Source organism: Fringilla coelebs (genome assembly GCF_963513975.1).
Source record: "Fringilla coelebs genome assembly, chromosome: 23".
In the NCBI taxonomy this organism is placed as follows: domain Eukaryota; kingdom Metazoa; phylum Chordata; class Aves; order Passeriformes; family Fringillidae; genus Fringilla; species Fringilla coelebs.
In genome coordinates, this window is record NC_140049.1 from 2,895,598 (window position 1) to 2,906,531 (window position 10,934).

The following is a 10,934-nucleotide window of genomic DNA, read 5'->3' on the forward strand; positions in this document are numbered from 1 at the left end:
CAAGGAATAGGAAAAGGGGAAAGGAAAAGGGGAAAGGAAAAGGGGAAAGGAAAAGGGGAAAAGGGAAAGGGGAAAAGGGAAAGGGGAAAAGGGAAAGGGGAAAAGGGAAAGGGGAAAAGGGAAGGGGAAAAGGGAAAGGGGAAAAGGGAAAGGGGAAAAGGGAAAGGGGAAAAGGGAAAGGGGAAAAGGGAAGGGGAAAAGGGAAAGGGGAAAAGGAAAAGGGGAAAAGGAAAAGGGGAAAAGGAAAAGGGGAAAGGAAAAGGGGAAGGGAAAAGGGGAAAGGGAAAGGGGAAAGGGAAAGGGGAAAAGGGAAAGGGGAAAAGGGAAAGGGGAAAAGGGAAAGGGGAAAAGGGAAAGGGGAAAGGGAAGCTCCTCCTCCAGGGGCACATTCCCACATCCTGAGCTTTTTCTTGGAGCTCTCTGGGACAGACCCAGGGTGGGACTGGGGGGTCTCTGCAGTTTCTCCCATCCCAAACCCCTCCATGATTTTTTATTTTTTGGCAAGGAGCAGCAATGGAAGGCGAGGACAGCTCAGGAAAAATTCCATGCACATCCCAAAACCCCAGGCCAGGAAAGCAGCCAGGGTTCTTATCCTGAGGGCAGCTCCAAGCCTTTATTCCTATTTAAATCCCTTCATCCCCTCCAAAAAACCCCAAAAAAACCCCTTGGGTTAAACCCCACTCAGAGCTCAGCAGCCCAAGGTGGAGCTGGAACACAATCCCACATTTCTTCCTTCTCCTGCTTCCCAGCTCCAGGAAAAAAATCTGAATTTTGGGATCAAAGCAGCACCTCAGGGCCTCAAATTAATTAATTCTCCAATCCTGTGGAGAAGCTGCAGCTCTGGAGCAGGAATTTTTCTCCTCTGAGTGGGATAAAGAATTCCCAGTGGGATTTGTGTGCTCCAGCTGGAAATTGGATGTTCAGCCAAGACCAGGGAAGTTTTCCCATGGAGAAATCCCAATTTTCATTTTAAAGCAGATTTTTTAAAACCTCCCCCACATTGCCCATGTCCAGCTTTATTTTTATTATTTTTCAGGAATAATTCCCTGGGTTTTTTCCTTTTATTCCAGAAGTTTTTTATCCTGATCATCAGGAAAATCAACCTCGAGGTGTTTTTAGGGATGAATAAGGAGAGGAAAACATGGATTGTGCTCCAAGGTGGGAATTCTGAGTGAAGTTTGGGGTTTTAAGTTGGAATTTCTTTCCAAAACTCCCCCAGAATTCCAGAGGTTCCCAGGGAATGAGCACAGAACCCTGAGGGAGCTCCAAAGGGAGCAGGATTTTGGTTAAATCCCAAAAATCCTTCATCAGAATCCCTGGAAAAAAATCCAGTTTATTCCTCCAGGCCCCTTCAATCCTAATTTTGGGATAATTTCCCAGCTCCTGCCAGGAATTCCCTGCCCTAAACCCCAGGGAATGACAAACACAGCCTCTCACCACCCAGAAAATCCAAATTTGGATTTTCCAGCTGGTTTTTTTCCCCAAATTTATCTTGCAAATCTCTTTATTACAACACACAGATTAGTCCTGAATAGTTTCTTATGTACAGAAATAGAATTTTTAGGTAGAAAAAACCCAACAAAGCGGCCACAAATCAAGGAAAATTCATAGAAAGCCAAATCCAAACTTTTCCCCCCCTAAATGATACAAAAATAAAAATCTGCAGATCACAGTTTTGATTTAAATCCCTCCAAGTTTTGCTTCCCATTTATTTTAAGGAATTTTAGAGGGGAAAAAGGAGCTCTGAGGTGTTCAGGGATGGGTTTGGTGGTAAATAAATTCAATTTTTAGCTGGAATAGAAGGAAAAAAAGGAGGTTGGAGAAGTGGGAGATGATCATCAGTGGGAATTCTGATTAAAAAAATCTGATTTTTCCAAGGTTTCAGCTGTTCCTTCTCCAGATCCCATTTTTTTTCCAAGCAGCTGTGGATTCCCAGCACTCCCAAGGTTCTCCCGAGCACCAAGAAATCCGAGTTGTCCATAAAGAACTGAAGCACCACAATCCCAAAAAATCCCAAAAAAATCCCAAAAAATCCCAAAAGTCCCAAAAAATCCCAGGGGAAATTGGGAGATCCGTGGGAAAAACCAACTGGGAGATCCATGGAAAAATTCCTGTCGTGGGTTTTCCTTGGAATGATCAGAAATCCACATTTTTTGTTGTTCACTTTTAATTTTTTTCCTTTTTTTTGAGGAAAAAAATCCAATTTTTAGGATGGCAAACAGTTGGAATTTGAATCACCATTAATTTAATTTTCTAATTGCACCACAAAAAGAGGATTCTTCAACTCAAGGAAGACACTTCCTGCAATAAAAATAAAGGATAAATCCAAAATTTCTGGAATTTTCAAATCAGGATAAAGAAATTATTTTCTTCCAGATTAAAAACTGAAGGAATTAAGGATAAATTTAAAGCACTTGAAGTTTTTTCTTCTACAAAATGGAAATTATTCTGGCCAGCTGAACAAATAATTGATTTATTGACCCAACTTTGTGCAAACATTGGAATTTTTCCATTTTTATTTTCCCTGCTTGGAAAATTCCCACACCAACCTCCAGCTCCAAACCCCTTTTTCCCCCCTCAAGGATTTTGATTAAATAATATTAATATTTTAAATTAAGAATATAAATAAAGAGTTTTGTCCTCTCACTGAAATGTTTTTGGTGACCCCAGTGCAGACACAAAGAGTTAATACTGATTTTTGGGAAAGAAAATAAGGAATTTTTGCCTTTAAAATTTCCTTGAATCCAAGAAAATTATCAGGAAAAACAGATTGGATATAAAAATTCACTTCAATCCCTCTCCCATAGCAGAACTACAGCAAAAATTAATTAAATAATTCAGGAATTTTCCTCCCTAAATTCAAGCATCATCCACAGCCTCATTAAATTTTAATTATTAATTGGGATGAGGAATTTCCTTGTCCTAAAAAGAAGGAATTTGTTGGACAAGCAGTCAGAAGCCTTTGGAATAATCCTGGAATTATTTAAATCAATCAAACCAAAGCTTGGCTGGAATATTCAAACCTCAAAAAGCTCCAGAAATATCAAAAAATTGGATTATTCCAATTAAAAAAAAAAAGTGGGGGAAAAAAAATCACTTAAAGGAAAAGATTTTTAAAAATGAGGCTTTTGGAGAAGCTGGAAAAATAGAGAAACACACACACAAAAAAATATAAAATAAACCCTCACCTGCACATCCCTCAAGGAATTTTAAATCAAAACTGCAATTTTAGGGAATGAACCCCATAAATATTTCCTTCAAAATAGGTTTTGCTTTGTTTTTTTTTTTGTTTCCAAAGTGCAAAAATCCAAAGGAACAGTCCCCAGGCTTCCCAAGGAACGGCAGGAAAAGGCATTTTTTGGGAATGGATGGAACCCCAAGCAGTCAGGTGCTAATTAACAGGAATGCAATTAGAGCACCCTTTTCAGAGAGCTCCAGGGGGTATTTTTATCTGGATATCAAAAGGAGAATTTGTTGAATATCAAACTGGGGAAAACCAAAAAAATCCCATTTTTTTCTCCCCGTTTCAGCACATGCAGCTGCCACTGGCGGTTGAGATTTCATTAATTTAAGGGTCAGGCAAATTGCAGGAGGTGGAAGGTGCTAGAAGGGGTCAGTCCTGTGGGAATGGGATTCCTGGAGCCTGTGGAATACCCTCAGTCTGTGCTCAGTGCTCAGGCAGTAGCCAATGGCCTCCTCGGTCTCCTGGATGCGTTTCTGGAACCTGCAGCCGTCCCGAGCCAGCTCCTCCCAGGGACCCCTCCGGTCCTCCTCGCTGCTGATGTAATACTCTGTCACCTCCTCCTGGAATGTCACCTGCAAAAGAAGGGATTCTGTCAGGAATTTGCAGCAAATTCAAGTTTAAAGTTGTGGTTTTGGAGTTTGAGTGGTGAAAAGGTCGGGAATTTTTTCTGAGTCGTTTTGGGAAGGGATTCCTATAAGGATGGGATTGCCAGAGGAGCTGTGGCTGCTCCATCCCTGGGAGTGTCCAAAGTCAGGAATTCAGAGGAAATGGAAGCTTTAAGTGGTGTTTTTTGGGGTTTGAGTTGAAATTGTTGAGTGGTGAAAAGGTTGGGAATTTTTTTTTCAGGAATATTGGGAAGGAGTTCCTGACTGGGATGGAACTCCCAGAGGAGCTGTGGCTGCTCCATCCCTAGGAGTGTCCAAAGTCAGGCTGGAATGTGGATAAAAACCAGAAAAAAAGGTAAAAATTAATAAAATATGGATCAAAAATATGGATTTTAAAGATTATAAAAATAATCAGAATATGAGGTCCCTTCCGGTCCTCCTCACTGCTGATGTAATACTCTGTCACCTCCTCCTGGAATGTCACCTGCAAAATGAAGGGATTCAGTCAGGAATTCTCAGCAAACTGAGATTTAAAATTGTGGTTTTGGGGTTTGAGTGGTGAAAAGGTCGGGATTTTTTTTTTCAGGAATATTGGGAAGGAGTTCCTGACTGGGATGGAACTCCCAGAGGAGCTGTGGCTGCTCCATCCCTGGGAGTGTCCAAAGTCAGGCTGGAGAGTGGATAAAAACCAGAAAAAAATAGATTAAAGTAAATAAAATATGGATCAAAAGTATGGATTTTAAAGATTATAAAAATAATCAGAATATGAGGTCCCTTCCGGTCCTCCTCGCTGCTGATGTAATACTCTGTCACCTCCTCCTGGAATGTCACCTGCCAAATGAAGGGATTCAGTCAGGAATTCTCAGCAAACTGAGATTTAAAATTGTGGTTTTGTGGTTTGAGTTGAAATTGTTGAGTGGTGAAAAAGTTGGCAATTTTTTCTGAGGGGTGTTGGGAAGGGATGAGACTAGGATGGAATTCCCAGAGGAGCTGCGGCTGCTCCATCCCTGGGAGTGTCCAAAGTCAGGCTGGAATGTGGATAAAAACCAGAAAAAATAGGTAAAATTAATAAAATATGGATCAAAAGTATGGATTTAAAAGATTATAAAAATAAATAGAATATGAGGCCCTTTCTGGTCCTCCTCACTGTCACCTCCTTGTGGAATGTCACCTGCAAAAGAAGGGATTCTGTCAGGAATTCTCAGCAAATTCAAGTTTAAAATTGTGGATTTGGGGTTTGAGTGGTGAAAGGGTTGGGATTTTTTTTCAGGAATATTGGGAAGGAGTTCCTGACTGGGATGGGATTGCCAGAGGAGCTGTGGCTGCTCCGTCCCTGGGAGCGTCCAAAGTCAGGCTGGAGAGTGGATAAAAACCAGAAAAAAATAGATTAAAGTAAATAAAATATGGATCAAAAGTATGGATTTTAAAGATTATAAAAATAATCAGAATATGAGGCCCTTTCCGGTCCTCCTCACTGCTTGTGTATTACTGTCACCTCCTCATGAATGTCACCTGCAAAATGAAGGGATTCAGTCAGGAGTGCTCAGTAAATTGAAGTTTAAAATTGTGGTTTTGTGGTTTTAGTTGTAATTGTTGAGTGGTGAAAAAGTTGAGAATTTTTTCTGAGGGGTGTTGAGAAGGGATTCCTATGAGGATGGGATTGCCAGAGGAGCTGTGGCTGCTCCATCCCTGGGAGTGACCAAAGTCAGACAGAAGGCTGGATAAAAATTGGAAAAAATAGATTAAAATAAATAAAGTATGGATCCAAAATATGGATTTAAAAGATTATAAAAATAATCAGAATATGAGGCCCTTTCCGGTCCTCCTCACTGCTTATGTCATACTCTGTCACCTCCTTGTGGAATGTCACCTGCAAAATGAAGGGGTTCAGTCAGGAATTCTCAGCAAACTGAGATTTAAAATTGTGGTTTTGGGGTTTGAGTTGAAATTGTTGAGTGGTGAAAAGGTTGGGAATTTTTTCTGAGTCGTTTTGGGAAGGGATTCCTGACTGGGATGGGACTCCCAGAGGAGCTGTGGCTGCTCCATCCCTGGGAGTGACCAAAGTCACACAGAAGGCTGGATAAAAATTGGAAAAAATAGATTAAAATAAATAAAATATGGATTTAAAATATGGATTTGAAATATTATAAAAATAATCAGAACACGAGGCCATTTCTGGTCCTCCTCGCTGCTTATGTCATACTCTGTCACCTCCTCGTGGAATGTCACCTGCAAAATGAAGGGGTTCAGTCAAAAATTCTTAGCAAACTGAAGTTTAAAGTGGTGGATTTTGGGTTTGAGTCAAAGTTTTTGAGTGGTGAAAAGGTTGGGATGTTTTTTTCAGGAATATTGGGAAGGAGTTCCTGACTGGGATGGGATTCCCAGAGGAGCTGTGGCTGCTCCATCCCTGGGAGTGTCCAAAGTCAGGCTGGAAGGTGGATAAAAACCAGAAAAAATAGATAAAAATAAATAAAATATGGATAAAAATTGATTTAAAATATGAATTAAAAATATGGAATAAAAATATGATAAAAATAAATAGAATATTATTTAAATATGTGTGGAACTGCTGCTGGGACTATGGGATCCCCGCTGGGATTCTGGGATTGCTGAGGATTACGTGACAACCCCTCCAAAAAAAAGCAAAAACAAAAACAAACAAAAAAAACTCAGAAGGGTTTTGTTGAGTCAAGAGCCCCGTGAGTCACCACGGGGACAGATAAGGAAGGAACAGGACAGCACTCATGGCAACGTGACCGGAACAACCCGTCCTGGATTAAAAATATACACACAAAAACTGTCCCAATCCCTCCTGGAATTGCAGAAGGTGGAGTTTATGTAATGAAATTAAAAATATACAAACAAAAACTGTCACAATCCCTCCTGGAATTCCAGGGGGTGGAGGTAATGCAATGAAATTAAAAATATACGCACAAAACTCACAATCCCTCCTGGAATTCCAGGGGGTGGAGATAATGCAATGAAATTAAAAATATACACACAAAAACTGTCCCAATCCCTCCTGGAATTCCAGGGGGTGGAGGTAATGTAATGAAATTAAAAATATACACACAAAAACTGTCACAATCCCTTTTGGAATTCCAGGGGGTGGAGTTTATGTAATGAAATTAAAAATATACACACAAAAACTGTCACAATCCCTGTTGGAATTGCAGAAGGTGGAGTTTATGTAATGAAATTAAAAATATACACACAAAAACTGTCCCAATCCCTTTTGGAATTCCAGGGGGTGGAGTTTATGTAATGAAATTAAAAATATACACACAAAATTCACAATACCTCCTGGAATTCCAGAGGATGGAGGTAATGCAATAAAATTAAAAATATACACAGAAAAACTGTCACAATCCCTCCTGGAACTGCAGAAGGTGGAGTTAATGCAATGAAATTAAAAATATACACACCAAACTCACAATCCCTCCTGGAATTCCAGAGGGTGGAGTTTATTACATAAATATACACCCCAAACTGTCACTTTTAACACCTTCTCGCAGCTATTCAGCTATTTTAAGTAAATAAAGGAATTTATAGGCTCAAGATCTGCACTTGGTAGGGTTTAGACTAAGATCACAGTAAGGATTTAAGTCTGAGTTGAACCCAGCTTATTTTAGGCTCCTGCTGGATTATTTGTGCCTTTGCATTCAGCTATAAAAAGGCACAAACTGAACTGTCAGCACCTCTAAAATCAGGATTGATTCTTCAAAACAAACTCTGCTACAGGATAAATATTCCTGGAAGCAAGAAAAAAAACCCCATGGAAATGTAAAAATAAAAATATGCTGCTCCATTCCTAGGATTTATCAGCACAAGGAGGAAGGTGTTGGTGCTGCAGGGAGCTTCCAAACAGGAAAATCTGGAATTCCAGAAGGGTTTGGGTGATGCCATTCCATGAGGGACACTTCCCACTGTCCCAGGGGGGCTTTGACCAAGGATGGGATGAAGGGGTGACTCCAAAAATCAGGAGTTGGGGATGCAGAAATTCCCAGGGAGCAGCAGGTGCCCTGACACAGCCGAGCCCAACGCGCCACCAACACTCCCAGATTTGATGGATTTGGGAAAAAAAACCACCAGGATTCCAGCTGGGAATGGCCTTGAGCTGGCTGGATAATCCCAAAAATTCCCGGGAATCCTCAGGAAGGTGCCTGGCCTGTGCAGCAGCCGCTTCAGGAGCTGTTACATCAGCCCGTCCCCTCCTTGCAGCTTTTTTACATCAGTCGGAGCCACAATTCCCGCGGCTCTGACATCATGTGCGATATTGCAGCCAGCTCATCCCTTCTTTCACCACTGCCCCGACGGCACCTGAGCCAAAAATTCCCGCTGCAATCGCAGCCCTGCCGCTTGGGAGTGCTCTGAATTAATTATTAAGCGAAATTAAGGGAGAAAATAAATGTATCTGCTGGAAAAATAGGAAAGAATTGTAAATATTTGCTGTTTGCATGGTTTGTTCCACCTGGATTGCTCAGGGATTTGGTATTCAAGTGATTCCTCATCCAGATGTTTGAGGTATCCACCTTGAACACCTGCAGCACCACAAAATTTAGGATAAATTCCTGTTTGTCTGCATCCCAGCACAGGCATTAATATAATTATTAATGCCCAAATTACTTAGGAAATCAAATTAATCTGTTTGGGCTCAAAAGTCCGGTTTTTGATTACATCCCTCCTACAAATAGCTGTCTAATAAATAGCAAACCCATAAATAGCTAACTCATAAATATAACAGAAATATTATATTTATAAATAATTTAACATGATAGTATTTAATAATATCTTAAAATGGGAATATTGGGTAATTTATATAGGAACCCAAATTTACTCCAGAGCACTGAACAACGTGGGTTATAAAAAAATCCTAAAAAAATCTTTTAGCAAACCCATAAATAGCTAACTCATAAATATAATAGAAATATTATATTTATAAATAATGTAACATGATCATATTTAATAATATCTTAAAATGGGAATATTGGATAATTTATATAGGAACCAAACTCCAGAGCACCGAATAACGTGGGTTATAAAAAAATCTTTAAAAAATCTTTCGGTTTCAAGTCCGAAGTAACTTCCTTTTCACAAAACTGGCGCTTTTCAGGCAAACTCCTCACAGCTCTGGAGTTTCTCAGGGAAAAATTTCCACTCCGGGCCTGGAGTTTCTCTGACGTCGAAACCACAAGAGAAACAGAAGAGAAATTACAACTAGAAAAACGGAAACAGAACTTTTTGAGTCTTAGAGAAAAAAAAATTCCCCGCCTCGGTCGTCAGCGAGTTTCAGAATGAGTCTCAGAATTTCCCATCACGTGCCAAGGATGAGGCGCAGCATTCCAGGGAAATTTATCAGCACATATGGAACGCTGACCTCACCCCCACTTGGCGCTTTGGGTTTTTTTTTTTTTAACAATCCCAAAACGCAAAAAATATTAATAAAACCTGTACCTTTTTCCTCTTGGAACTCGCAGTTTTCTCCCTGCTCTGCCCCAGTTCGCAGTTGTGTTTTTCCAGCTGTACCCTACACACGCTGAAATGCTCCGAGGTGACAGAACTCGCCCTCTCTGCCCCCTGCAAACCCGGCGTCCCTTTTTTCTCCGCTGTCTGAAAGGCCGCCGTGAAATTGAAAGGGTTATAGGGATCGTCCGAGCTACAGAACGAGTTCCAAAGTTTCAAGTTCTCTGCCTCATCCACGCTCTCACAGTCCCACTCGTCCTCCTCGGAACTAGGCGAGCCCTCGGAGGACTCTGCCCACGAGTCTTCCTCCTCCTCCTCCTCCTCCACGTCCGACATTCCCTTTCCCGGCTCGCTGGAAGACGTCTGGATGGTGGCTGTGAAGTTCTGAGGGTTGTAGGGATCCAAGCTGTAGAAGGAATTCCACAGATGAAGCCTCTCCCCGTCCTGGCTGCCGGCGTCTGAGTCCGAGGGCAGCTCTTCGCTGTCAAACCCATCATCATCATCTTCATCATCATCATCACCATCATCCCAGTCTTCCTCACCCTCACTCTCCTCCCCGCTGGATACTCCCCCGATGATATAATCGATTAATTTATTCGCACAGGCGGGTCTGGTGGAAATTGGGAAGTCTTGCTCTGTTTCCGAGTCCTCACGTTCCCCTTCGGCCAAGGCTTCCCCCTCCTCAGCCGCGGCCCGGAGCCCCTCCTGCTCCCCGGGGACACCTCCGGGCTGTCTCCCCGCATCCTCGGGCTGCTCTAAATCGCCGCTATCGCCGCGCTGCTCCCCAATTTCCCGGCAGACTCCCTTGTGCTGCTGCTGCTGCTCCTCCTCCAGGCTGTGGTAGCCGTGGTCAGGGTCGGGCACGGGCAGATGCCAGCGCTGGAGGAACGCCAGGCGCTTGCTGCGCAGGAATTCAACCTCGGGCAAGCCCTCGGCTCGCAGCGGCTGCGGCAGGTGGCTCTTACCCTGCTCCAAGCCCGGCACGTACCAATCCATGGCAATGGCCCCCAGGCTGCTCCGCACCAGCCCTGCTCCCCACAGCCCCGCCGGCTCCGGGCCGCCCTCCGGCCGCTTCTCCGGGAGCTCCTCCCCGCTCCAGTCCAGCGAGGTGTCCGCCTTGGGCAGCAGCACCAGCGGCGGCGGCGCCTTGGCGGGGCAGAGCGCGGAGCTCAGCGCGGCGCCGGGCAGCAGCCGCTGCAGGAGGGCGGGCAGCGGCGACAGCAGCTGCGACACCACGCGCAGCCACGAGAAGGGCGGGCTCGCCTGGGACGAGCCGCCGGCGGGCGCCGCGCTGGGCCCCGCCAGCTTCGGCCAGGCCCCGGCCAGGCCCAGTCGGGCCCATCCCAAGCCGGGGCCGGCGCGTTCGCGTCCGCTGTGCTCCATGAGGCCGTTCAGCGCTGCCAGCGGTGCGGAGGGGCGTGTGGAGCGGCGCTCCGTGTTGAGGCGATGAGTCTGAAGGCTCGGGGGGCGTAGGGCAGCTCCGGTTCGGGTTTCGACTCCATCCTGAGGCAGCTTCAGCACAAAATGGCGGCGCTGCCGCCTCAGCGCTTCCCGCCCCCAGAGGGAGGGGCGGGGCGTCACCTCTCTGCCCCGCCTACTTCGCGTCACCACCTCCCATTGGG

At 44.0% G+C, this 10,934-nt stretch overlaps 1 protein-coding gene across 5 annotated transcripts; it reads right to left on the reverse strand.

Moving 5' to 3' along the window:
* Positions 1 to 772: 772 nt before the first annotated feature.
* On the reverse strand, positions 773 to 10,823 carry PPP1R15B (protein phosphatase 1 regulatory subunit 15B). Of its 5 annotated transcripts, none has more exons than XM_084220839.1 (3): positions 9,304 to 10,823; positions 6,061 to 6,078; positions 773 to 3,798 (listed from the first exon to the last, which is right to left on the reverse strand). In XM_084220839.1, exons 1-3 carry the CDS (start codon positions 10,693 to 10,695, stop codon positions 3,604 to 3,606), a joined length of 1,605 nt encoding a protein of 534 aa, XP_084076965.1. In that variant the 5' UTR covers positions 10,696 to 10,823; the 3' UTR covers positions 773 to 3,603. The 5 variants fall into 5 exon arrangements, with proteins under 5 accessions (XP_084076965.1, XP_084076966.1, XP_084076964.1 ...); XM_084220838.1 differs by lacking the exon at positions 773 to 3,798 and adding an exon at positions 3,826 to 4,662; XM_084220840.1 differs by lacking the exon at positions 6,061 to 6,078 and having other exon boundaries at positions 774 to 3,816.
* Between the last annotated feature and the right edge of the window lie 111 nt (positions 10,824 to 10,934).

Bases quoted from the DNA above. Each gene is read 5' to 3' on its own strand.
- PPP1R15B (XM_084220837.1), bottom strand. From the start codon at position 10,695: ATGGAGCACAGCGGACGCGAACGCGCCGGCCCCGGCTTGGGATGGGCC. The intron at 4,681-9,303 runs GTACAGGTTTTA...TTCATTTGGCAG, and splicing joins CGAGTTCCAAGAGGAAAAAG to GTGACATTCCAGGAGGAGGT.